The 27458-nt window shown below is 42.5% G+C and overlaps 1 protein-coding gene across 4 annotated transcripts in view; it reads right to left on the reverse strand.

Moving 5' to 3' along the window:
• Positions 1-456: 456 nt before the first annotated feature.
• Positions 457-27458, reverse strand: part of LEF1 (lymphoid enhancer binding factor 1) — a 120148-nt gene continuing 93146 nt past the window's right edge. For 2 of the 4 annotated variants that reach the window (XM_041760236.1, XM_041760234.1), the window contains 6 exons: positions 26719-26841; positions 25535-25697; positions 20382-20489; positions 15375-15423; positions 14687-14727; positions 457-2150 (listed from right to left, as the gene is read on the reverse strand). In XM_041760236.1, coding sequence (XP_041616170.1) covers positions 14693-14727; positions 15375-15423; positions 20382-20489; positions 25535-25697; positions 26719-26841 — 478 coding nt within the window. In that variant the 3' untranslated portion in view covers positions 457-2150; positions 14687-14692. The remainder of the gene's footprint in view (positions 2151-14686; positions 14728-15374; positions 15424-20381; positions 20490-25534; positions 25698-26718; positions 26842-27458) is intronic. The other 2 variants (XM_041760235.1, XM_041760233.1) reach the window with 1 other exon arrangement.

The raw sequence follows: 27458 nt of genomic DNA on the forward strand, positions 1-27458 counted from the left end.
GTTCAAGGAGTGGGGATCACTTAGCCTGGAGAAGAGAAATTGGAGGGGTGATTTAATGGCAATCTTCAAGTACAGTCGGTGGAGGGTTATTACAAGTATGGCATCCAGCTGTTCCCCAGCTGTACTGGAGATTGGGAAAGGGAAACCGACTACAATTTCAGCAAGAGATTGAAGTTAGATCAGTGCTATCAGTAGTTCTCAAACTAGTTCAAATTCAATACTATTTTTTTTAAACTTATAGTTTTTGGGACACTTGGATGGCTCAGTCAGTTAAACATCTTCCTTTAGCTCAGGTCATGATCCCAGGGTCCTGGGATCGAGCTCCACATCGGGCTCCCTGCTCAGCAGTGAGTTTGCTTCTCCTCCTTCTGTGATCACTCTCGCTCTCAAGTGAATAAAATCTTAAAAAAAAAAAAAAAAAACAAAAAAAACCCCACAACCTTAATATACAGTTTTTGCTAAATCAGATACTTCTATACTAGCCTAATAAAAGCCTAAGAGAAAATTATGGAATACAACTGAAAATTGGGAAAATGTTGACTTTTGGGAGGTTAGTGGGAGTTAAGACCTTTTTTAAACATAGGGACACCTTGCTTTGGGGGGGTCCCAAAGCACCCCAAAGAGTGAGAACAGATGAGCTCTGATGATGAAAAATGACCTGTACACTTACTGGTGGCTGGAGTCCATGAGGGCTGTCTGAGGTGCTGAGGGAAGAAGAGAATCACTCCCATCTGAATCCTGGTGACAGTCTTCTTCCCATTGGCCCCCTTTTATGTCTACACCTGGAGAGGAGGAGGTGGTGTCCAAGTCGTGCAAGTCCCTTTGAGGACTGTGTCTTGGAGACAGGGGAAGGCGCCCCCCTCTGATGTGGACAAGCCAGTCCAGGCCTGGCCCATGGATTTTAGTTCACCACTACTAGCTCCAGATTATCAAGAGCTTCACTCTTTAAAGAAAGGACACATTGTTTTTAAATGTTTTATTACAAAGCTTCTTTTAAAAAATGCTCAGCACGTTAACTCAAACTGGAATGACAAACGTTAGATGGCAGTTTGGGGCAAAGGCTGTGCCTTGTTATTTAAAAAAAAAATGGGTACATCAATGCTCATTTTAACAACTGGCATAAAATCCCACTAATCGGCTAATAAAAACAGATACAAATACAGAACATTTAAAGTAATAACAATTCAAGTGCTGGGCTTTTTACAACAAGGGGGTGAAAAAGGAAAGAAATGAAAATTCACTGCAAACCGGCCTGCTGAAAGTATGGGTTAAGGTTTACCATTTAAACAAAGGAGATCAGAAAAAATAAAATAAAATGAAATAGGACTGCCAACTGCTACCAACAGGATGGGTTTGGCTGTTCCATTTATTTAGCTCTATCAAACACCTTACAAAGACAGAGAGGCCACTATTTGTTACAAGTAATTCACAGAGAAGCCACTTGTCCGACAAGATACCACTCAAAAAAGGGCGGCTTCTTTTCATTTTTATTTCAACTTTTCCAGATCTTTGAATTTTACTCAAAAGCTCATAGCTAGCAAAATATACAACAAGAGAGTTTAAACTAAAAAGTGAAAATTTAAAAAAATTCAAGTTAAAAAAAAAAAAAGCAAATAAGATCGATTCTTTTGCACTGTTAAATAAAAGCCTTAGGAGAAAGGAAGAGGAAAAAAAAAATGAAGACAGAAACAAAGCGGGAACTCTTCCACAAAGTCCCCCACTGGGATGCTGATGGATGTGCTGGCTGCCCAGTTGCTCCTGGCAGGCAAAGTAGCCAAGTTACTGTCCTTGCCAAAAGGTTACAGGTATGGACGCAAGATGCTCTGGGAAGTGCGCGCACAGAGGAGGGGGGACAGCTGCTCGGCCTGCTAGCATTCTCAGGTGCTTTGTACTTCTCATTTAGGAAACCTTTTATGCTTTATTTTGGAACTTGGCTCTTGCAGTAGATGAAAGGGGGTTTGGCAGTGATTGTCTTTATGGATCAGCGTCTCTAGCGGTGACCTCAGGGTGAAGGTGGTGTCAATTCTCCATTGGGGTCGACTGGGCAAGCCCTGGAGACAGTCTGGGTTTTCAACAAGCTTCCATCTCCAGAAGAGGTCCCGGGGTCGCTGCCTTGGCTTTGCACGTTGGGAATGAGTTTCGTTTTCCACCTCAAGAAGGAACAAATGAAATGTTGTTAATGTGCATTTGTCATAGGCCTTTAGCCTCTGTGGCATACAGCACGTGTCTTAAGATCTCTGCACTTAATAGTCCACTTTTTTGATTTGGTGATGGCTAAAATGATAGCCTTGTGGTAGCCCCACATCTTCGGACCACGTTAGAGAGTAAGTCTACTTTACTGAAATTTTGCTTTGGTTCCATGGATGCATATATGTGCGCACAGGGAGGCGGAGTGCATTAACCCTTGGGTGCTGACAAAGCGCATGGTGGGTACAGAGCAGTATTAGGCCCGTTAGCACTCTAGCGACCTGGTAGCTCTTCTTACCATTAATGCAACTACTATAAACACTGTCCCTCAAGAGGACTGACGGAAACTGTGAAGAATCTATGTATACAGGTAGCTACTGAAAAAAACAAATGGGAGCAAATCAGCCACAGAATGCTGTCAACTGAGGAGGTCCGTAATGCCCATTTCGATTCCTATTCTTTGGTAAAGCTAACCTTTCCCTATTTAGCAGGGGAACACATGCTACAGCACTTTGGTGGTTGAAATTTCAGCAGGGTACAGAGCCTTCACACAGGAAAATCAAAGAGCTAAGAAGGAGCAAAGTCTGGCCCAGAGTGGAAGGCACCTCACAGATCCCTATTTACATGTACTCTTGCAGCACAGATTTTCAAAGGTTTGGTCCAAGCTGCTCTTCCGGATGAGGAATGGCCTTGCAGCCCTGGGCTAGGAGCTCCCAGCAGCTGGAGACAAGTGCTGTGATCAGAATGGACTGCTTGCCCCAGCTGCAGGCTGACTCCAAAGTCAGGAGCTGAGGACCACGGGCCCCCACTCTCCAGCAGGCCAACGCCTCCTGAGGCAGCACCCAGCACATCTGGTTCACCAAGCCATCCTGTCCTTCCCCTCCCCGCCCCACCCAGAGGGCCTTCCCCTCTTCCTTTCTGGAGCTGAGCACAGTCACACAATTACTAAAGCGAACCAGGCTGTCCAGAGTGGCCATTTACTACACGGATACTATGCGCGAAAGAATCTCAACGTCTTCTAATAAAACCATTTCTTTCTACAGCCTCACATCTTCCCACTGTTATTTCATTATTTCAGTGTCCTCTTACAAATCCTAATAGCATAACTAGTATTGAAATAAATCGGTAAAGAATTTGTCCTGCTATCAAACAAGACAGACTGAATGTGGTTGCTTCTTTAAACTACAGAACCATCAGGGCAGACCCAAGTCTTACCTCCAAATGGGAGAAATGGGGGCCTTAGAGAATTGCTTTATAGATATAAAACAGGTTAAATCAAGATTCTTTTCAAGAAACCACAGGCATGAGGCTCTGGAGACTGGAGACTTCCCACATCTAAGGCTTCACTGGGGGCCTGTGGCTGGGCCAGGCCAGGCGAGCCCCAGCGCAGCCCAACCCACCAGTGAAGTCGGTGCAATCAAAGCTGGCAATTACTGCTCCCGCTTCAAAGGCAGCTCGGCGAGGCCCATCTTACAGATGTTAAGGCTTGGGCTCCCTCTGCCAGGAGTCACTGCGTGGGCCAGTTGGAGAGTGGGTTTGAGGCAGCATAAGACACCCACCCTGCCACCCACCCCCCTACCATCTAGCTGAAACCCATGAAGTTCTCTTGGACCAAACTCCAATCTTCACAAAAATATTCCACCAAACAAATGGAACCTGGAACTCAAATGGGCGGAGTCACCTACGAAGAGCCCAAGTAGGAAAGGGGAAGCTGAAGATTTCATGAGCAGGTCTATTTCTGGAAGATAAACAGCACTAACTCTGAGGCATTAGGAATGTCTAGGCCTTGACCAAAAGCAGGGAAGGAAGGGCAGGAGGGAGAATCCTTCTCCGTAAGCTTAAACATAAGTGACTACTAAAAAGCTGAGTGCTTCACCAGCCCCGTCCTTGAGTGCAGCCCAGCCCCCTGCCCCAAGCTGTCCCCCGGCAGGAGGGGCCAAGGAAACAAGCCCTTTAGTGAGGCTGAGGTGGACACGAGAGGAAAGCTGTCCCGGCCCGTCTGGGGGCAGCAGAGCTGGCCCAAAGGAACAACAGGGGAAGACCCCTGCCCCGTGGTGTATCAAATGGCATCATATCCTTGTTTAGAAATGCTGAGGAACCCAGGAAGATGAGCTGGAATTATAGATCCTGCCTCCCCCTCCCAAATGTTACTAGTAAGGAACAAGAGCTTTAAACTGTTTTTAGTTAGTACGTAAAATGTGAGGAGAGATTATCACAGATGAGTTTTGCAAGAGGTGAACAGAGGCAGATTTTAATTGCAAAAACTGCCTTAGAGCAGCACACCACACACCTCCTGCCAACTGCCTGAGTCCTGCTGCCTGGCCTAGGGGCAAACTGACAGAAGCCTGTTATTTGAGGGCGCGAACTCTCCTGTTGCGCCATGTCGTGCACACGTGTGTGTGTGTGTGTGTGTGTGTGTGTGTGTGTGTGTGTAGGGAAGAGGCACAGACTGCTAGAGCAGGACGCCGGCAGGATAGAGCTAGTCTGGCCATGGCACTGTACAGGACACTGAGGCACAACGTTGTTGAATGATTGGTCCCAGGGGGCCCCTACAGAGTACAAGCCTCCTGGTTCCAGGTGGGTCTCGGCCTCATGACTTCCCTCGTGACTTTGAGGTGGCCCTGTCTGCCAGCTGGTGAAGGAGAAGGAAGAAAAAGCGTCCGCTGGGCACTGATGCACCAGGCACTGGGACACGTACTCTGCGTGTGCAATGTCGCATCATCACAACAGCTCCCCAAATTTCTGCCTGTTTACAAATGAGGAAAGCGGGGCTGTGTGGGGATAAACAACTGGCCTAAGGTCACTCAACCTGTAGGTGGCAGGATGCGAGTTTGAGTCCTAAACATATGTTCTCGGGCAGCCCAGGTGGCTCGGAGGTTTAGCGCCGCCTTCGGCCCCAGGTGTGATCCTGGAGACCCGGGATTGAGTCCCGCGTCGTCCTCCCAGCATGGAGCCTGCTTCTCCCTCTGCCTGTGTCTCTGCCTCTGTGTGTGTGTGTGTCTCATGAGTAAATAAATAAAATCTTTAACAAAAAATAAAATAAAATAAACATATGTTCTCTGCACTATATCCTGGAAGTAAATTATCATTCATTTTCTTCTTCTGTCCTGCCTACCTTCCAACCATCCATCTGTCCATCACCAGTGCCTGGCACTGTGGAGGTGGTCGGCTTCCAGACCACTGCCTGCCCCAAGACCCTACGCTCTACTAGAAAGCAGGATGCTGAAGAGAACAAAAAGCATTTAGAAGTTATCTCTGAAACCTAGATCTCCTCTAAGATGGAAAGTATAACCTACAAAAGCCAGCTCTAGCTCCTTGTAAGTGAACGCTGCCCAGTATTTGGGAAATAGGGAAAACAGTGACGCTTGGTGAGGAAGGCTGGCATGGGGACTCCTTTTCGCAGCTGAGGTTGGCCCTAGTCCCAGTGATCGAGACCAGCCTGTCTGCGAGCCACAAGCTCTGAAGCGGAACCAGAACCCAGAGGAAGGGATCAGTGCAAGGATGGGTCTTTGGCCCCGTGCGTGGATCCACGTTCTGCAGATGGAAGCAGGGGACTGAATCCTTGCAGTTACCTCTGTTGTGGTTATTTGAAGTGAGTTCTCAGTGAGAGCAGCCTTGGGCAATGTTGAGAGGACTTGGAGGCATGCCTGTAACCATTTTAACTTGCTCTAGGGGGATTTCTCGTCTCTAGCTGCCGGCCATCAGTTTCTTCCCCATCAGCCCTTTGTGCCCTATCTATGGGAACCTAGATCACAGCCAGACGCTGGGCCTCCCAGGGCAGATCTTACCCACCAGAGTCTTGCTACTCCCGGAAATAATACAGAAATATTCTCGAAGAAGGGGTAGAGTAAGAGAGCCTCAAAACATCATTTAGTTCTATAAATTGAAGTACTTCAGGAAAACAATAACTATGTAGACCCACCTCATCCACCCATCTCCAAATTCTTTATCCAATTCACATTTCTCTGTACATTTTCTTACACCAAAGATGCTAACTTCGCCTTCTAAAAATGAAGCAACAGGATCGGTGCATCCTTTTCAAAACATTTTCCCTGTTAAACACCTGTGCGTGTGTGCATGTGTTTATGTGGCAGAGGCGGGCAACAATACACCGTGGGGTCACAGCAGGGCTCCGAGGACAGTCCTACGCTGGGTTTGAACACTGACTCCAGCACACCACCAGGGTTATCTTGGACAAGTTACCTGGATCTACCCAACCCTAGTTTCCTTATCTGTAAAATAGGAATAATAAGTTCATATTATTATGAACTTCATAAAGTGTGTTGAGGGTGTGTGAGGGTGTTGAAAGTGTAGTGAGCTTGGGGAGTGTCTGGCATCTGAAGGGCAAAATAAAGTTTCGTTACTGCAGCAGGTGGAGACTGGGAATTAAGAGGTGGAGCCAGGTTTGAACCTGACCCTGCTGCACAGCAGCCATGTGGTCCTGGACAAGTTACTGGTGTTTTCTCATCCCCCATACAGGCCAGAGGTTTACTCTGCCCAGGGCTGCCCCAAGAGCAGCATGAGGCACCCCAAGCAGAGGTGTCTACTGGAGCACCCAGGACACAGTATGTGATCCAGAAATGTCTGTTCCATTTCTGCTATTCCACCCTCAACATGTTTAGGGTAGTAAGCAAGATTCATACCATTAATTCTGCAAAATCTTTCTTATGAAATATGTCTCTTATGAGCCAGAGTATCTCCAGAAACCAAGAAATCCCAAAATGGCAGCAAAAAAGATTTGTTATATTCTCAAAGAACATACCTAAAGTTGTAGAAAATTTCAGGTTCGTATGAATTAAAATTCAGGCGAAAAGGCGAACAGTATTGTCTTTCTGAAGTGCTCTAATTTTTCTCTCATTCTGGCAAAAAGAACAAAGCTCACGGATGGTTTTAAACAGGACCTCCCGGCAGCCCTGGTGGCGCAGCGGTTTAGCGCCGCCTGCGGCCCGGGGAGTGGGGAGTGATCCTGGAGACCCAGGGTCGAGTCCCACGTCGGGCTCCCTGCATGGAGCCTGCTTCTCCCTCTGCCTGTGTCTCTGCCTCTCTCTCTTGCTCTCTCTGAACGAATAAATAAATAAATCTTTAAAAAAAATAAAAATAAACAGGACCACCTAAATCATCTGGATCTCAGTTAGCTGGCAGCCTCGGCTCTAAAGAATACAGCTGAGAGGAAAAAAGCAAAAAAGCCTCAAGCTATCACCATGCTATCAACAAATCCGTACACAAAACCAACACCTTTCACCCTGCCTTGTAAGAGTACCCTCCATATACCAACTCAAGAGCATTTACATTTAACTTATAAATTCTTCAAATAAGTTTCTTTTCCTGGTTTCTGAATCCACACAACAGAGCAGAGGAACACATTACTTTAGGGGAGGGCAGAGTCCCAGACAAAAAAAGGAAGACGCAGAAATTATAAAGAGCAGATTTCTTAAAATCCCGCATTATTTGTGGTCATTTAGCATCATGGTAAACAGCACCAATTCCTTGTTAGCACATACTATGTGCATTGTAGAATAACAGCATCAAGTATTAAGATATGTTTAATTTCCATGCACTCTGTTAAAAGAGATAGAGGTTGCACTCAAGACTTAAATAAATTACAGGTTTGGTACTTACAGAAGTAAACCTAGAGTTCTCTGGGAAACCATTCTCCAAAAGGGCCCATTTCCTCAACAGTTCCAGATGGCTCAGTGAGAAAAACATTCTTTTTAAACCAAATTTGTCCAAAATAATTTTCTTACTCTATAAACTATTCTTAAGTGCACTGATCTTAATTCAATTTCATGTTCTTTCATGAACAATACTAAATATCACATGTCTCAAGAGGGTTTAAATGAGCCTCTCCCTCTCCTATTATTTGTTAATGGCACATGATCAACCCTGGTATCCAAGGGTCCAGTTCCCTGTTTTGGTTTTCCCAAGGCAACTTCAACACAATTCTAGCTCTTTTGACCATTAAAGAGCAGAACGGGATTGACAGAAAGGACACTGAAGCACAGGAGAGATTTTAAAAGCTTTCACCTGTGTCCTCTCTGGGGCACGGCCGGCTGCATCCGATCAACCTGTCTGCCGACCTAACAGACCCCAGCCAGCTGCTTACTGGTGAGCTGTAGCGGACACCTTGTCGGGTTGCTGCCTCGCTCCTCTCTTGATTGTCCAGACTCCAACACACCCACAACGAGAGCACAGTGCGTCAATGGCAATATTGTACGGTGTGACCGTCCCCTGTGGCCACAGCTGATTACAGACTGAGAAGTCTGACTCCTGCTGGGCTGACCGAGATCCCTTCCCTGGAATTTGAATCCTTTCTTTAGGAGACTGACACTAACAATGCGTAAGCTTAGGAGTTCTGGATATCGGGACCAAAGAACTGAGAAAGTCATCAACAGAAGGGAGAAGGAAGCAATTTTTCAGGGACAGAGGTAAGAGCAGGAAAAGGCCATCTTCCAGTCCTCTCCTTGGGTCATGTGTACTGTTGTCTTTGGCTCCCACAAGATGCTCCTGCAGCCTTAAGATGGACTTCCCCATTCTCCTTAATTCCAACGTAGGCCGTCTCTTTCTTGACATCAAAGGATCCCATCATATGAGCCAGCATAAAGTGCCCTGGAGAATGGTCAAAATTTGAAAACCTGCATTCCACACACCATTTAGTCTAGCCACACAGTGTCCCGTGCAGCCAACTCTCTTTAGGACAATGTGCCCAAGCCTGCCCTTTCTGCCAGACACCTGGATTTTCCTTCCTGAATGTTCTTACTATGGAGTTCCTAGTAAGAGACGTAATCAAGTGTCCTTGCCTTGCAAATTCTACAAGGTTTCTAAGAATCTGGACAAGTTTAGCAGGAATTTGTGGACAAGCCTATGAAGAAAGAAGTCCAGAGAATGCCACCACCTCAGAAGATGCCATGCAGGAGCCTTTCCGGGCCACCACAATCTCCATCTGCCAGGAGAGCAACCTGCTGACCCTGAAAAGACAAGTGCCACACTAAATGGCACACCAGCAGCCACATGGCAAAATGCCAGGCAGGAGTCCCCCCAACCCCCCCGCCACACTGGGCTGGGCCCATTACCGGGGAGCAGGGTGCCGCCTGGGGCCCAATGGAGGCAGCAGAGTCCTGCCCTGCCACTGCTGCTGTGTCCTAGGGGTCTTGCTAATTCCCAGACCTCCAGACCTCAGCCCCTAGTCCCCGCACACTCCTGCTAGCCTAGTGACAGTTCTAAGGGTTTGACCAAAAGATGAAAAATGGAAAGCAGGATGCCATCTTTTCACTTTCCCATTTTCAAAGTCTTAATTTTTGAGACTTTGGACAAGGCTAAGATGCCCTTGTTTCTGACTTTATTATTTTGTAAGAGCTTGTCTTTGCTTTCCAACAGACATGGCAACCAGAAGCAAGTACCCAGAGGCTTACTGATACCTAATGACTACATCTGCTCTCGTGGCACAGGATTCGGAGCAAAGATGAGGCAGAAGCAGCAAACTCACCAGGCTGAGCATCAGAAACTGTATGAAATGTTTTTTTTCACTGAGGCCAGTGAACACAGACTGCCCCCTGACTCCACAGGGGCACGGGTTCCAGATGACCTTCTCCAGGCCTCAGGGCCACGGCCAGTCCTGAAGTGGCTCCAGCCCCATTCTAAAGTTCTGCAGTGATGCTGCATATGCTCCAGGGGCCCCAGGGCCCCAGGCCTTAATTACTAGCTCATCAGGCTCCCCAACATCACCCTGAAATGGGAAGCTAAAGACAGTTTTTCAGAAGATATGAATCCAAGCACGGCGTATTGAACTATTGTGTTCTATACTTCACACACCTCTTGGCCTCAGGGAAATAAAGGCTGAAGTAAAAAATACATTTTAATTTCTCAGTTTAGCAAGTATACAAGGCAGAGATCACACCAAAGTCAGAAACCTAAAACCTATGTTTTTGCGAGTATGCTTGTATGTAGGTGCCAGCGTGTATCTGTTTAACCAAAGGTTTGCTTTTTTTTTTTTTTTTAAGATAGCTCGTTTTTTCTTTTAAACTAGCTCTTTGATGTTATATAATCCAAAAGCTAAGGATGAATTTGGCTTTCTTGCAAGACTGCACAGCTTGGGAATCATGTCTAACCTGAAAGAATGTCTTTTATGGAGCCCATTTCTGATTATCCTAAAAGTTGAGACTAGGTTAATGCTCATTTGTTTCAACCTGATTCCACCAGAGTGGATACATTTATAAAGCGCTGAAGCAGAAACATAGGGAGAGATGGGAACACAGCTGGGTGTATGAGGAACTCTTAACAGGCTAGTTTCTATGTTGGGCTGCATGAGGCACCTGTAATGGTATTTCCCACCAAAATATGAAAGCATTAGATGAAACATACATCTTTTAAGAATCAGAAATACAAGTTTTGAGAGAGCTTTTTTTGTTCACTGAGGAGAGCCTTTCCTTTTTAAGTGGGGGTATATTCCTTACTGTGACTAGTTCAGAGGAATGAGAGTTCCCTAGCCTTTGTGCTACATGCATGGCCATCTGAGCTCAAAGATCTAACTGAACAGGACTTTTCTTTTAGGACACCAAGACAGTGCTAAGTTTCATTGTGTACATAAGAGAAACTGTCTCAAAAACTCTCTTCGAGTTGGAGTCATGGTCTCTTCTCCTCCTGGGCATTCGGTTCCATTAGCTCTACCTCACTGACTGGGAGATGGAGAGGGATTTAGCTAATACTCAGCAACTTCCCTTCGGAACTGAAACCAGTCAAGGGAGATTTCACTCCCCATTGTTGGCAGGATCAGCTCTAATCAAACATCTTATCTGTTGTTGGCTTCTCAGGTGAAGCCAGCACTTGTGTGGCTGTAGTCTGTCAAACAAGGAGCCATATGCTCACATATGAGTGGAGTATCAAATCCCCAAACTACAGGCAATGCTTCTGAGGCATCTGCGCTGGTGGAAGAGAAGGAGGCAGGAGATGACCTATATAAGAGCTGAAAAATAGCCATACTGTCTTTATGTCATTTTCAAGACCATACAGGTGCTTTAATAGTTCTACAGAACCACTCACAGAATGAGGACTACACATCAGTAAATATAAAAGAGACCTGAGTCTCTCTGACAACACTGGGAGGCAGTGCAGACCACGGAAGAGCAAAGCGGCCGGGAAGTAGGGCCACAGACGGGTATCTCAGAGGCCTTAGGACCCAGCGCTTTCACTGCTGTGAGGAACTGAGGAATCGGAGGTCTGCAGCTTTAAAGGACCTACCCCAGGCCATTCACGGTTGGGGAAGGGGGCCTGAGAACCTGGGTGCCCTCATTCCCAGCCTAAGCGCTTTCCACAGGGTGATGCTTGGTTCCCCATGTCTTTCATTTCTCTGCCACTGCTATGTTCCAGAACCAGACACAGAATACCCTCCATTTTTCAGGGATAACTGGTCATTACCAATGACCAGTTCACCTTCTCAGAAGAGCCTTTCCTGACCATCCCATCTAAAGCAGACCCCAAAGTCGGGCCCTGTTTTATTTTTATTATAGCATTCGTATGTTCCTGTTTATGTAATAACTGCCCTCAGCCACATAAGCACTACAAGAGCAGGGACTTTCTTTGCCTCATTCAACACCGTATTTCCAGGTCTTACAATGCTATCTGGCATCTGTTAGGTGCTCAGTAAGTGCTAAACAGTGACTAAAGTCAACTACTGTATGAACAGAAGTTTCTGAAATCCCAAAACAAAGGGGAGAGGAAACTGGCAGGAATAGTATCATTCCTAAATCACTGAAATTTTTATGAATGTGAATCGGAGCTCCTCTCTGCAGTTCTTATCAAATGACCGACAGTGCTGCTCTCTGAAAGGAGGCCAATGACTTCAAAGGCTGCAGGACCAGCCCAGCAATGATAGCAGCAGAAAAGCCACAGACTCTGATAAAGTGAAGGAAACCAATCAATCAACTGGAGCAGCTGTTGAGAAGGGGCTGGGGTGGGTGCAGGAGAAGGCACTTTGTTTTTCTGGGATAGGGCAGAAGGAACACCTTAACTTTTTTTTTTTTTTTAAGATTTTATTTATCTATTCCTGAGAGACACAGAGAGAGGCAGAGACACAAGCAGAGGGAAAAGCAGGGCTCCCTGTGGGGAGCCTGATGCAGGACTTGATCATAGGACCCCGGGATCACCACCTGAGCCAAAGGCTCAATCACTGAGCCACCCAGGTGTCCTGGACCACCTTAACTTTTAGAAAAAATACGTAAGTGTCAAGAAAGCACAGTGACAGCTCTGACATTAGAAAAAGATGTTTGGGATACACACTCTAGGACAAAAACATTCTCTGCCTAATCTTCTAGTCTAGAATATTATATCATGTTGATTATTAAGGACACAAACCAAACAGCAAACTCTGAAGTATAGAAACAGATTTTTGTATGGTCTTCAACAGAAATAGTGTTAAAGATTTTGGGGCAAACAAGATGGAGCAAATCAGCAAATGCCGGTCCTCAGCACACTGCACTTGTGAGGGTTTTCCATTTAGAAGCAGAGTGTGGAACAGCTGCTGTCCATACCTAGGTATTCAGTAATTAAAAGGACAACATTCTTTCATTGTCTGAATGCACCAAAAGAATGCAAACATCAAGTACCAAAGCAGAAGTATGTGCTTGCTACTAGAGTTACTTCTACTATGCTTCAGGGCCTGTGATCGTCTTCTCCATGCTCCTAATGACCAAGCCACGAGGCCAGCTGAAAAGAGGTCTGCCAGTAATAGCCATTATATTGAATTAAACACGGACATCATCTGTGATACCGTTTTTCAGGTATTGTTTGGTCATCTATGTGAAGGGGGCATCCTCTGTTCAGTCAGAGAAAAGGCTGCCACTCAGTTTGGAAGAATTTTGAGGTCATAAAATTATGGCAATGGCATTTTGAAGAACCTGGGCAATCTGAATAAAGGTCAAGAAAGCTTCACAGAGAATAGAACTAAGTTAGGTCTCAGTGAGGGGTGGGGGGAAGGAGGAAGGCATATATGATACACGAACAACCATGGGTGGTGCGTGTCATTCCTGTTTCACAGTTGAGGAAAAGTCAAGAGGGAAAAGCTCAAATAGATTGCTCAAACATCTGATGGAAAATTCCTACCTATCTGGTACCAAAATTGTCGACAGGCTTCTTCGGGAAAGTCCACTGAAATTTCAGCACCAAAATGAAACTGTAAAAGATTAAGTGAGGGTCATCTGGTTCTAGTCAAGAACTAAATAATCTGTAGGCTACTGCTCTCTCCTGAGAAACACTGCAGATCTATCCCTTCCTTCCTCCGCAGTGGAAATGGGCTTTGCAAGCACAGGGACAGCATATGCCTTGGCTATGGTGTGTATTAGGGAACCACTAGTCATCTTGTTTGGACTGAGCACAGGACTCAAAAGGGCTAGGATAGAGGTGAGCAAGAGAGACGGAAGGGAGAACCCAGGAGTGGGTACAGGTAGACACAATAAGTGGTTTACACTTTATTTTCCAGACAACAAAAAGCACTATTTGTACGTGGGGAAGTGGCACAATCACTTTGTGTTTTAGCAAATCCCTCTGGGGGCAACATGGAGGATCAATTGGCAGGAAAGAAGCCTGGAGGTGGGAAAATTATCCAAAGGCTATTCCAATAATCCAGACAGAAAGTTTGCACCCCTGAGCAGGGGCTGTGGCCGTGATGAGTGGAAGAGGAAAGACTCCATCAACACAGGCCCGAAGGACAGACCTGGTGGGACCTGGATGTAGGCTGCTGGAGAAGAAGCAGAGTCAATGGTAGCTCCTTTGTCACTGGGAAATATGTCAATGCACTGTGAATTCAAAGCTGAGCAAAACTAAGTTGATTTATAAAGAGAGGTTCCCACCCAACTGGTCAAAAATATGGTCACTACAGTAAACAACAACTACACATTGCCTATAAATACTTGACAGGGATCTAGCAATGGTTACCAAGTCAGAAAAGTGCCTGATAGCAGAATACAGTCAATCAAGTCCCCATGCTGCATTTTTAAATAATAGGAAAAAATACATAAAGCTGCTCTTCCTCACTAGAACTCTATTACTTTTAAGTATCTCTGTATCATCTCATCTGAGAAGTCTCTACGGAGCAAAAACTTCCAAATCCTGGGCTGCAATGGTCTGGGCACCTTATGCGTAGCCCTGGGCTTGCAGAGTTAAGAGGGCATTTTGCTTGCTTGCCAGTTTTGTGGTTTGTTTCTTCGGCAGGCTGATTTGCCACTGGTCAGTAAGGAATGGCTGAGAAGAGTTAGGGGAAAGGGAATCCAGAAAAATTAAAGGGGCAAAAGAGGAAGAAAAGAAGAGAGAAATGCATACTCATACTATATTGCAAAAACATAGCCGGTATAAAAACCATCCGATTTTCCTAAAGCACTAATTTGATTTTGTTGGAGTTTCCTCTTTAAAAGGTCAGTGTTGGATGCATCAGCATGAGCAAGAAGGTTCACAAGCAAGTGGCCTCTGTTTATAACTAGTGTCAGCAGTAGGACCAGAGAGTCGTTCTTACCATGTTTCAGATGTAGGCAGCTGTCATTCTTGGACCTGTACCTGCAGAAAATTGTGTCTTTAACAAATTTTTATTGAAGAGGTTTTTGTACATTTGTAGTAGTACAAATACGTAGTAGCTACAACATCATGTGGACTTGTTTGCTTTACTTTTTATGGTTCTTATACCAGCCATTTTTATTTGTGCAGTACAAGTAGTGGCCTTACATTTAATGAAAGAAAAAGGGGAAATAAATAGGACCTCACGGGTTGATGCCTTGAATTAATGTCCAGGAAAGATAAATCCTATCGTCATGTTTTCTATTTTCAGAATACCCAAGCCACAGAAAAGATTCTCTAGGACACATAAGGTAGTATATCATAAAATCAGAATAAAAATTGTTATTGTGAAGAGTTGTACAAATAGAAACATAGCAGAAGTATTAAAGAGGATATAGACAATGAAAGCAAAAGCCACCAGTTAACAACAAGGATTTGGGAAAGGAGCATTTATAGACATACCTTCACATAGTCACATTTAAAAGAAAGGTCTTTAAAACATTTTTAAAGAATTTCAGGAAGGAAAGCAGAGTTTAAAAAAAACCACAGGTTACAGCTGCAGAATAAAGCAGTGTCTAGAAGATGCAGACTACCTTAAAAGGTGTTTGTCATAAGCAGGAGAATTGACTGGAAAGTTACATGGAGCCTACCTGATGTTGATTCCTGGAGTTTCTCTCTCTTCCTCTTCTTTTTCTTACCCTGGAAGAAGATGGGTATATGGTCATGTTACAGACTGGACGATGAACACATGGATGCATATGATACTAAAGTACAAAAGGTAGGCAGTCAACAAAGAGACAGAGGTGCTCCCACTCTTTCTCTCTCTCTTTGCCATCTATACCTAGCAACAGCGAGGGAAAAGTTCTTACCTCTTTGTGACCTTTGTCTCTACAGCTTCATAATTTAATATCTGTATTGACAATGGAGGTGGTTTTCCATATGCATACAAGGGTAATGATGTCCCAGGGCTGTGGCCACAGACTCCCACTCAAGGAAAGCCCACTTACAGTCTATTATTAACTACCACACTTGGAACCCACTTCTGGTAGTGTTCATGATAAATCCTTACTGTGAATTCCACCATGTAATTAAAAATTCACGACATGAGCTAAAGAACCTTAGCCCCTACGGCACAGGCATGATGGCAATCAAGGAGAGTGGCAGAAACGTAATACTGAACCCGAGAAAATGAAAGGTAATTTCAAAGACATTTCTGGCAAATTCGGACCTTGTTTCCTAAAACAGACACGATAACACAAATATACCTCAGAATCACCTTTGGCACAAATTTACAATTTTAAGTCTCATTTATAGTGGTTTTATTTTCTATCTTCATAATTTCCTCTAAAAAATAGTTGAAATACAGCATAGATACAGCACATATTTGATTTACATGAATAGTAAATAGCTGACCTGGATTAGAACGGTATTTTCAAATAACTATAACAGAACACATATCACATCGAATAGCTCTATTTTATGTCTACTGCAATAGTCACATTAACAAAGAACAAAACATAAAACTGTAAGATTACATTGAACATACTGCGTGAATATATAACAGTCTATACATGACCTGACCATTGAAGCTTTAAAGCTTTGGAAGGTTGACTCAAACTATCCTCCCAAACAGCAGATATTCGTGAGCCTGGGAAACAGCATTTCAAAAATAATGGAGTCATCTTTAACACTAACACTAAAAGCACTCTGAGAGGAGGGGACCACACAGAGGGAGAGCATGCTTCTCATGGGCTGCCCCTACCTTCCAAAGCTTCCTTTCAAATGGCATAACTGTGGTTTTCAGAAGACGCTCTGAGGTTGTTTCATGTGTCAGTAACTTCTCACTTTCTCCTCCTTGTTCCCATTTGCCTGTTCAACACTCATCTCAAGTGCCAGCTCTTCCAGGAACTTTCTCAGCCCCACTCAAAGCCCATCCCCTCCGGTCTGGTCCTTCCACACCCTTCCCTCAGGCAGACCTCACCACTAGAACCTAACTCCTCCCAGGTGCTGTAACATGCTGCGTTCCTGAGTCCCTCACCACATGGCCCTTGGCTCCTAAGAGCACCCTGAGCGTCTCAGCACATCTATGCCATTTTGTGCATGCCCAGTATATGTGACTGGCCTGAGGTGTTGGACTGCTAGAGCCTTTGTGAAATAACCTGTGTTATATTCTAGGTATGAACCAGTGTTTCAAGAGAACCAACATTTTATGATAGACAAAGATGACCTAAGTAGTTTGGATGTACTGATGTCAACATACACAAAAAAATCATCTGTGTGTGGTAAATATAAAAATATTTTTCATTAAAATTATGTATAATACTGAGGTTATTAAGCATTAAATTTAAAATGCTCTAACATTACAAATATCTAGCTGATTTAACCTAAGAAAATATGTGCACTGCTGATTTATGAAACCTTCAGTTATAAAAAATAAAAATGAGAAGAACTGAAGTTATAAAATCTATGATGCCACAGAATAGAGCATTTTAATATTCAATAACTGAGATATATTTAATATAATCTCAATAAGGATAAGGATAACAATCTGACACTAACTGCTAAGATACAAGGCATAAGGCATGTATCTTGTTTAGATTCCATTCCTATGCTGTTATTTTCAGAATAATCTTTTTAGCTAAAGTGCTATCACTTGATTGGCTTCTGTTTGCCTTAGTCATTAATAGGCTTATATTTATTGTTATAAGAATTGTATGTCACAAAGCTGGGTTTTCCCTTCATTCCAGGGGATCCCACAATCAAGTTATGCAAAACAATTTCTTTTAAAAATTGTGCAGAAGAATTTAAAGGTAAATTTACATTATACCGGCTTTCTTTAAAACTACTTTCTTCTCATCTCCCCACATGAAGAAAAGGAGAGAGGGACAGAATATGTGTTTATCTCTTTTTAAAGTTTTATCCTTTACCTAAGATTCAGAAACAGAAACTTCACTCAAAGACATTCAACCAGCAATGCTAAATCTATACAAATTTCACAGCACAGCTCTTCCCTGGGTCAAATCTATCCAGAAGGATGCTAATTATTGCCTGGAGAAAAGAAGCACAGCTCAGGGGAGAAAACTCTTGAATTAAAGCAGTCTACTAAAGAAGGCACTGGAAAGACTGTGCCAGTCTGCTATAGAGAAGGCAAACTGCATAGATTTTGAAAGTCAGGGAGAACCAGGTAGAACTTGCAGTTTAGCCACTACATGGCCTTGGACTAATTACTTAACCTGACGACCTCTCCATTTCCCCCATATTGCATTAAAATGCAATAATGCTCTTCATGACCCTAAATTATTATAAGGATTAGAAAAATATCACAGAAAACATTTAAGACAGTTCTTGATGACAGGCATATGGTAGTCATTAAAACAACCAAACAAGAGCTCAGGAGAGTCCAATGAGCTGCCGCTCCTAAGTAACAAACACCATGATTCTTCCTTCCTATGTCATGGTTGTAGCCAATGTTTAAGCTTCAAATCCTGACCAGTAGTGACTTTTCGGAAGCATGTTACAGGAAACAAATATGTTCCAAAAATCTTGATGTTCCATTATATGGGATGTCTGACCTGAGGCAGGGGGCCCCATAGAGCCATCTACAGCAATGGTCACACATTAAATTATGTTGATTAATGGCTTCAACGTCACCCTTTTTAAAAGGGACAGTTCCACCTAATATTATTAGTTGGCTTTTCTAATGTCGGGCTCACATGGAACGTGAATGATCTTCAAAATTTTTAAATTAGGAGCTTAAATAATCAAAAGTGTTCCCTTCCATAAAATCTAAAACTGAAATATATAATTTATAATACACTTTCTCAGTAATAGTCTTTGCTGTATCAAGACCACATTAGTAAAATCTTCAAATTCCAAAGTAATAAAATAACAGGCCCTATATAAATGGGGTATTTCTGGCCAATTAGTACAATTTAAAAAATAAATATCTACTCCATCTAAATAAAATACATAACAGACATCAAGGTACACTAATATGAAACATTTTTTTTAAATCCAGCTTTAATTAGTCTGTGGCAAAACAGTCAATTTGAATACATTCTTTTTAAGAATTAGATAATATCCTTTTGGAAAGAAATAGGACAGTAAGTACCAAAGAGCTTATATCTTTTAATTCAACAATTCCACTACTGTGAATGTATCCTACAGAAGTAATAGCCCTAAATACAAAAAAAAAAAAAAAAAAAAAAAAAAAATGTTATACACAGATCTCTTCATTGTAGGATTGTTTCCAATTGTTAAAAAAAAAAAGGTAATTTAAATATCTAAAAAAGAGGAAAAAATGGTTACATAATTGTGACATTCACTCAAAATACTATAATATAGCCATTAAAGTTGATATATAGGGGCAGCCCAGGTGGCTCAGTGGTTTAGCGCCACCTTCAGTCCAGGGCCTGATCCTGGAGACCTAGGATCGAGTCCCACGTCGGGCTCCCTGCATGGAGCCTGCTTCTCCCTCTGCCTGTGTCTCTGCCTCTCTCTCTCTCTCAATCTGTGTCTATCATGAATAAATAAGTAAAATCTTAAAAAAAGTTGATATATAGAAAAACTATCCCATAACAGAAAAATGCTTATTATATATAAAAGCAAGCAGGACACAAAAGTATATGTATACACACACACATACTTATATCCATGTTAAAAAACCAAACACAGAAAAAAATAACTGAAAGATAATGTAATTGGTTATTACTACTGTTGCCTTTACATGATGAGATTATGGGCTTATTTTTATTTTAAATATTTGTTTATTTGAGAGCGAGCGAGTGAGTGCAGGGGAAGGGCAGAGGGAGAGGAGAGGGAGAATCTCAAGCAGACTCCCTGCTGAGAGCGGAGCCCAGTGGGAGGCTCAATCCTACTACCCTGAGACCATGACCTGAGCTGAAATCAAGAGTTGGCGACTTAACCAACTGGGCCACTCAGGTGCCCCGATATTGTGGGCATTTAAAACAAAATCTTTTTTACCAACATTTTAATGGATTTTTTTGGATTACAGTTTTACCTTAAAAAGTCCATTATATAACTAGAGGGAAAAAAAGTATGACAGCTCGAAGCTTTCTAAATGCAATATATCCTTGAAATCTTTATTATAAAGTTCATATACAGTAGTCCTCCCTTATCTGTAACTTTGCTTTCCACAGTTTCAGTAACCTCTGGTCAATCAGGGTCTGGAAGCAGACAATCCTCCTTCTGACATGGTGTCAGCAGATCAGCAGCAGCCTAATGCAATATCACAATGCCTGCTCAGTCCCCTTACTTCATGTCCTCATGTTACCATCTCACATCATGACAAGGAGAGAGGTGAGTATGGTACAAGAAGAGATTTTGAGAGAGGCAGACTACTTTGATATAACTTTTAGAACAGTATATTGTTAACGATTGTTCTATTTTATTGTTAATCACTTACTGTGTCTTTATAAACTTTATCATAGGTATGTATGAAAAGGAGAAAACAGCATATACAGGGTTCAGTACTTTTGATGGTTTCAGGAATTCTCTGGGGGTACTGAAACATATCCCCAGTGAATAAAGGAGGATGGAGGGAGCTACTGTACTCTAAAACACATTTCCATCACAACAGTAACAGACAGAAAGAAAAAGTGACAGTACGGAGATTTTGGTATGCAGAAGGAGCTTACATAATTGTCTCTTGCAGACCAGCCTGGATAGAGCTGCATATGTAGCTGTCTTTCCTTCCGTGCTAATTCATAATATTTGGCCTGCTCTTCACGGGAGAGGGCATGCCACTAAAACAAAAAGAGGAAGGAAAACAAATCAAATGAAAGCAAGCAAAAGAGCAACAATATTATATATTTCATGTTTCAAAGATTAAAGAATGGAAATATTAAGCACTTAAATTCTGATTTATTTTTAAATGGTAGAAGAGCAAGGACTGCAGAAATCCACTTAGAGTCTGGCAGGGAGAGTGAAACTCAAACTTTGGTCTCTATCCTGTTCCTCCCACATCACATGAAACATTCAAGGTGATTAAATATCCAAAGTAAAATATTCTGTTACCCACCCTTTCTCTTTTCCCATATAAATTAGAAAGAACTTTCACTGGGGAGCCTCAACACCCAACTTAGGCCTTGTTCACAGTCTGTACCATATTCTGATATTTGAGACCAAGTACCATTTATTTATGCAAAATGTGATAATTTCCAGATGTCTTTTCCACACAGATGCATCCTCACCTCACATGGACACTCTCCCACCCACTCTGTCATACAGAAGGTCAGAAACCTGCATCCTATGATCCTGTCTATAAAGCAAGACCTTAAATCAGTCTGTCTTAGCCCCTTTCACCCTATCCTCACACTTGCAAAACACTACTTGTCTAGAGGGAGCACACTGACAGCACTGTCCAATCGTATGTGCACTCTATGGCTACAGTTTTTAGCTTCCTTCTGACAGAAAGCAAGGAGTACTGTCTAGGTTTGTTTTGCCATCTAGAATCTGAGACTGTGGTACTTAATTTGGAGAACGTAATGGCTGACACCTGCGAACTTTCCATTTCCCTTATAATAGCTGACATAATTATGTATCATATACAGCAAGATAGCTAATGTACGCAAGGCATCCATTTGGTAATTTAAGCAGCTTATATTTGGATATTGCTTTGCATATGTTCACACATGACTCGCTCTAGGTGCTCTAGCAGGCAGTTTTCAAGTATTTTCCCCATTTCTTCAATGCTAGGATCTGCCAGTGGAACCTTCCAGGAGAACTAGCTGGGCTCTGGGGAACCAACTAGCCAGAGGGATGGCATAGAGGCGCAGCCACGGGAGGGGCAGGTCTGACCCACACCACACGTACCCACGCTCTGGGTCAGCTCCCACCTGTCTACTCCTGCTGGCCCCAGCTCTAAAGTGCTAGGAGATTCTCTCTCATTCATGGCTGGTCTGCCCTGAATTTAATTTCCCTGTCCAGTTTTAAAAAATAAGGAAAAGAAAAGAAAGATGTGGCTGAACTGGGGAAAAGACGGAGGAGTGAGGAAGAGAGGCCATGAGAGAGAAAAAGTTCTCCCGGAGGAGGCTCCTGAGGTATGGCTAGGCAGCTTTCCTCAAGGAAAACAAACACCTGCTTGCTCCTGTTTGTTAAAAGACCTGGGACGATCTCAAGAAGAACACTAAAGCACCTTCTGCCACTCCCCACCCTCCCTCTCCAACATCCAGCGCAGGAGGTGCCCCAGAGCAGGGCATCGGATTCAGTTCCTCCAAAAGCCCCTGAGATGCCTGGGCCTCTATGTTGGATAGCGCAGACGGCTTATTTTTTGATTGCTTTAGAAGAACAGAGCATCGAGTAGTTAAGAAGCGTGACACAGCAGGACTTGGGTATGAACCTGAGGGCAAATCAGGAAATGAGCCTTTCTTTTAAGAAATGATGGGGACGTGAGGGGAATGGACACTGGAGAGCAGACAGGGGAAAAAAGAAACCTGAAAAAAGTTACCTGAGACACAGTTCTTTATACACCAGCAAAGTAAACACAGTTAGTGAAAATAATCTTAAGAAGGAGGCAGGTCTGGGACAGTAGTGTGAGTTTAAACCAGGCTTCTGCCCACCACTGGCCTTCCTAAATCTGGAACAATGACCCAGTACCAGAGACCTACACAGGGTGGAAAACAAACTGGACACAGTGGAGAAGATTGGCCTTGATTATTTGTTTGGGGTTTTTTGGGGGGTGGGGGGACAGGGTTGGTGGTTTTTTTTTTTTTTAAGAAAACACTGATAATTAATATTTACACAGTTCTGGTGTTAAATGTGATTGGCAAGAGGCAAAATGTTACCAAAAAGGAACAAACTGGGAGACAAAAAGGAAAAAAAGTAAAATTACAACTTTTGTAAATTTGTTTATTCATTTGACTAATGAAATATATTGGCATAATTTTATGTAGTTTATGGCAGCTTTATAACTTGCTGAGAAAACCTGGATTAAATTTTATAAAACTTCTCTCAAAATATGTATGGGGGGTTGGGTATTTTACCCAAACAACCAGTTAAAACAGAGCATTTAGGTTGACAAAATGATCCCAGTTAACTGAGCAAAATGCAAGGAGAGAAAAAGCAGGCCACAAAGTATTGACTTGAAGTCTCAATCGCTTTTAGTTCCCAAGTATTTCTAATGCACAAAATCTATCCACAAAAAGATCTTTCACTAGAGTAAAACAGTAGATAGAACAATGGTATTAAAGCCTTGTAAATGACAACAGTCCAGTACAAACTAGAAAGATGACCTATTTTAATGGGAATTTCTGAAACACAATGGGCTAAAAAAAACACTTTTGTATCTCTTGTTTACTGAAAAACTGAGTTAATTTTTTTTTGAAAAAAATCAGATTTCATTGTCAACATTTCCAAAGTTGTTGGAAAACATATTAAAAATTCTGACAAATTTGCAATAAATGGGACCTCCTTTAACAGCCTGGAAGGTCTGAAAAGCCTTCTTTTAAAGTAAGATTTGTGCTATTAATTCATATGACTGAATATTTCTTTTTAGAGATACAGTATAGATGAATAAAATAAAAAAGATAAAATGTTCCAGGGTGGATTTAAGGTCTACTTTTAAGAATTCTAATTATTCCAGTATAAAACTTCATGATTTTAAAAGCAAGAACTTTAAAGAACTAGCAAGGACTACTCTGCCAGAGGGAAGTTATGAAAGGAGAGAAAATCTGATCTTAATCAAAGATCTCAGAGACCTATAAATAGAAACAGGTGTCCAAATCAAAGACAGAGAGAGACCCCAAATGAGAACCATCCTTTAGGACACATGCTCTGATCTGGGGATCGTTAAGGAAGCTGAGAAAGTAGCAATTGTTGGAAATGTGCATTAAAAATAGGAAGCATACCTCCGTATCATATCCTAACTTACTCTCTTGAGCAGAAAAATAATTACCACTGCAGAGCCAGGGGACTTTTAACTCAAAAAAGGAAAAGAGTCAAGAGTTCTATATAAATTGGAAAAGAACATCAACCCTTCTTTCCCTCTGGTTTCTTCTTTTAAAGGGTCAGGGGGAATGGTCATCAGCCTTTAAGCTTTTAAGGCAAAGTTCCTCAAAGATGATGGGAATCATTTATCTGCTATGTTCTGGCTTGGGAAATCATTGTAATTATTGTTATTAAGTGTTTAAGAATCCACAGGGAGGGAGGGTATTATACACAGGGCACCAAGAGAGCTATAATCTGCTACCAAATCCTACCCCTGAAACCCTGGTGTCCTGCGGATTGGAAATCACATTTTTATTCTCTCCAATAGGAATCGATAATGCAAGAAAGCTTACTTCTCTCCATCTGTTCACATGGCTTGGAAATCTCCTGCATGTCTTCTATTATGTATGTTGAAGTTTATTAGGCTTGTATCAAACATGGTAAAAATTACCCACAATAGCTAAAACACGATCATTTAAGTTTTACAAAAGCTGCTAGACCTTCCTTGTCTAAATGTTCATTTACGAATCATGAATTTCTTGAGGTTGCAAAAACAAATACATAGGGTCATAATTTAAGTAACTATCACATACATGAAGAGCATCAACAAATTAAAATGAAACATTTCTAAAATTATAATGTAGTATTAGAAAAACTCCAATCTTTCTCACCATTCTTCATATACCTAATGTTTTAAGACCATTTCAATCCTTATAAAAAGCACCTGGAAAGACTAACTAGCCTTTGGGCTGGTGGCTGGATAAAGAAATCTTATAGCATCTGCCCTAGTTGTAGCCTCATGCCTGGTATACAGTAGGTGATCAGAAGAGCATCGTGGAGTGAGTAAAAGAAGGAGTGAAAAGAAAAGAGGCAATGCAGACACCATGCACATATTTTAAGACCCAGAGAACAGGGATCCCTGGGTGGCGCAGCGGTTTGGCGCCTGCCTTTGGCCCAGGGCACGATCCTGGAGACCCGGGATCGAATCCCACATCAGGCTCCTCGTGCATGGAGCCTGCTTCTCCCTCTGCCTGTGTCTCTGCCTCTCTCTCTCTCTCTCTCTGTGACTATCATAAATAAATAAAAATTAAAAAAAAAAGACCCAGAGAACAATTTTTCTAGAATAAAGGCTTCTCCAGCCCATATAAATTCTTCCAGTTTCTGAGTAGAACAGATCTTCTATCTTGGAAGGAGTGGCCACCTGTGTTTGCCGGGGTTCTTCCAGAAGCATGGCTGGTACTGCAAAGCCTTTCTATAGTTCCCTTGGTGGGCTAAGCGCTTTCTTGCTTCAGTCATGAGTGCACACACGTCACTCCATTGGGGAGGGTCTACCTCTCTCCACTGACCATGTGGTTAATTTCTACTCATTCAGGTCCCAGCTTAAATACTGTTTTTGTTTTGTTTTTTTTTTCTTCTGGGACCTTCCCGAGCTCCCGGTTATTCTTTCTTATAGAATCTTACTCTTTACATTCACAGTATTTATCATCATTTTAATTATATATTGGATCATTACCTGTCTAGTGTTTGCATCCTATCACAAAATGTCAAGTTCCACAAAGACAAGGACCTATCTATTTTATTCAGCAATTACTATCTAATGCCTACGAGTACGTGGCACATAAAAGACACCCAATAAATGCTAACAGGGAAAACAGTTAACATTTATATATAGGAGGTTTTCTGTGTGCTAGGTACAATCTAAGTTGTTTACAATGCATTCTATCATTTAATCCTCCTAAATGTTTTTATCCTATCTTTCTGTTACTTCCCAAAGTGGCTGGTGATTATACAGCCACATTCCATAACCACCTTTAACGAAACCGTTCCAAGGTTACCATGAACATTTACATACCCCACTACTTACCCTTCTGCCTAGAATCTGGTTGATAGCTGCACTTTCTTTTAGGGTACACTCAGCTACGACATTCGCTCTCATTTCTTTCATGTATAACATAAAAGCATTCAGAGGCTTCTTAATGTGAGGTCTTTTTGGCTCCTGTTCCTTTCTCTGTTCATGCTGAGGCTTCCTAAAAGGTGGTTGGGATGGTGTTGGGGGAGGGGGAGGGAAGGATAGGGGAAGGAGGACACGGGAGGAGAGAAGCAGAGCATCTATTCATGTCACCAGTCAAACTCAAGCCGAGGACAACACTCTAGAAGCTCGACAAGCACCCAGAGCAGAATCACATTAGAAGAACAGCTCATTGGGAGTAAGGATCCTTTGGTTTGAGAAAGTTTACCTTTAGCCATAGAAGTGTTTGACACAAAATGGGCCCTGAGGGTGACTGAGCTTCTTGGTTACCTCAGGAAAGGCTGAACACATAGTATGTATGGTGGTTATTCCTCTTCCAGAACTGAGGTTCTTAACTTTTTGGGTGTAGGGCCCCTTTGAGAAACTAATGAAACTCCAGACTCTCTCCCCTAAACCAATGCGTGTTGGCTTTGCCTGCCCTTGCAGGCGTTTTATGCACTTATCATATGCACCCAGCCACCCCATCCTCCTGTCCAAGTCTACAGACCCTAGATTAAGGAATTCAGGGAAGTTAGTCCTGTTCTCACAACCTGAGACAACCCTGGCCTCCTGGGCTTGGTTTGCCCCTTTCCTTTGAATTCTGTGCTTCTGAAGCCTGCAGCAGGGTTAAGTGTATGTCAGGAAGGAAATGCATGCAGCCCTCCTGTCTACTTCTCTCAGGTACTTCTCTCAGGTACATTCAGAAGCACAGAATGCATGCATTCAACAATCAGAACCAATTAAAACCTGGTAGTAAATTGCTTAAGATTATTCAATGCCCACACTGAAGATTAACTCCATTTTGGTGGTTTGGTGATGTTCCCTTGATCTTTTGAGGTCTATGCTCCTTTCCAATCTTAAAATCAGTGCAGTGAGAATCGAGCTGTTTAAAGTCCTCAGGGGCAGAACTTTCAAGGCAGAGTCACACTGATTTTCATAATAAAAGAGAGGGAGAAAATGTTCAACAGTAGCAAGAAGAAATTGTGTTTAAATCCTCAGTATCTTAAGGCATTCACAGGTGAAACCAGAGGTGTACTCACACGTGCATTAGATCACTGTCAGTGTGGGGATGCTCCTGTTTGACCTGAGGCGTTACAATAGCTGGATGAGGGATGCCAGTTGTATGGGGACCAGGAGGACCAGGAATCATATGATGGGAAAACCTGAAAGAAGGAAAGAAAAGAAAACATGTACTAGTGGCTGTTGTAGCAAAAAGAGGAAGAATTCTGAAATAATCCACTAACTTGCTATTGGCTGAGAATGAAAACACATCTTTATACACTAGAGTATTAACTATAAATTTGAGTGGGCCAATAATTAATTTCTCTCTGTATTCAAGTGGAAATATTTATATTTATTCCTTGTAGAACAGAATTTATTTTCAAACTAATAGACATTTTTCCTAGGATGGCTATAGGTCATCGGATTAAGAAATTTCTTGCAAAGCAGTTTTCAAAGAAACACTTCAGTAAGTGAAATTGCTGGAAGTATAACATTTTATTAGGATTTGGCTTTTTAAATGATTTTTAAATGAAAGCTAAAGACGTCACATTAAAATATTCTGCCTACATCCTTAAGCATCCTGTCACATTAAGTCTTCTCATACTTGTTGGCTTCTTTATTGATATATGGAGAAAACAACTGAGAAAATAAGGGACAGCAGTTTGTTTTTAGTCCCCAATTTAATAAAGCTGCCACCAGCATCATCTAAAATAATCTACACAGAAAGAAAGTACTATTCGAAAGGCCTAGTCTTATGGAAAACTGGTAATAAAATTAA

Source organism: Vulpes lagopus, chromosome 6 (genome assembly GCF_018345385.1).
Source record: "Vulpes lagopus strain Blue_001 chromosome 6, ASM1834538v1, whole genome shotgun sequence".
Lineage (NCBI taxonomy): Eukaryota > Metazoa > Chordata > Mammalia > Carnivora > Canidae > Vulpes > Vulpes lagopus.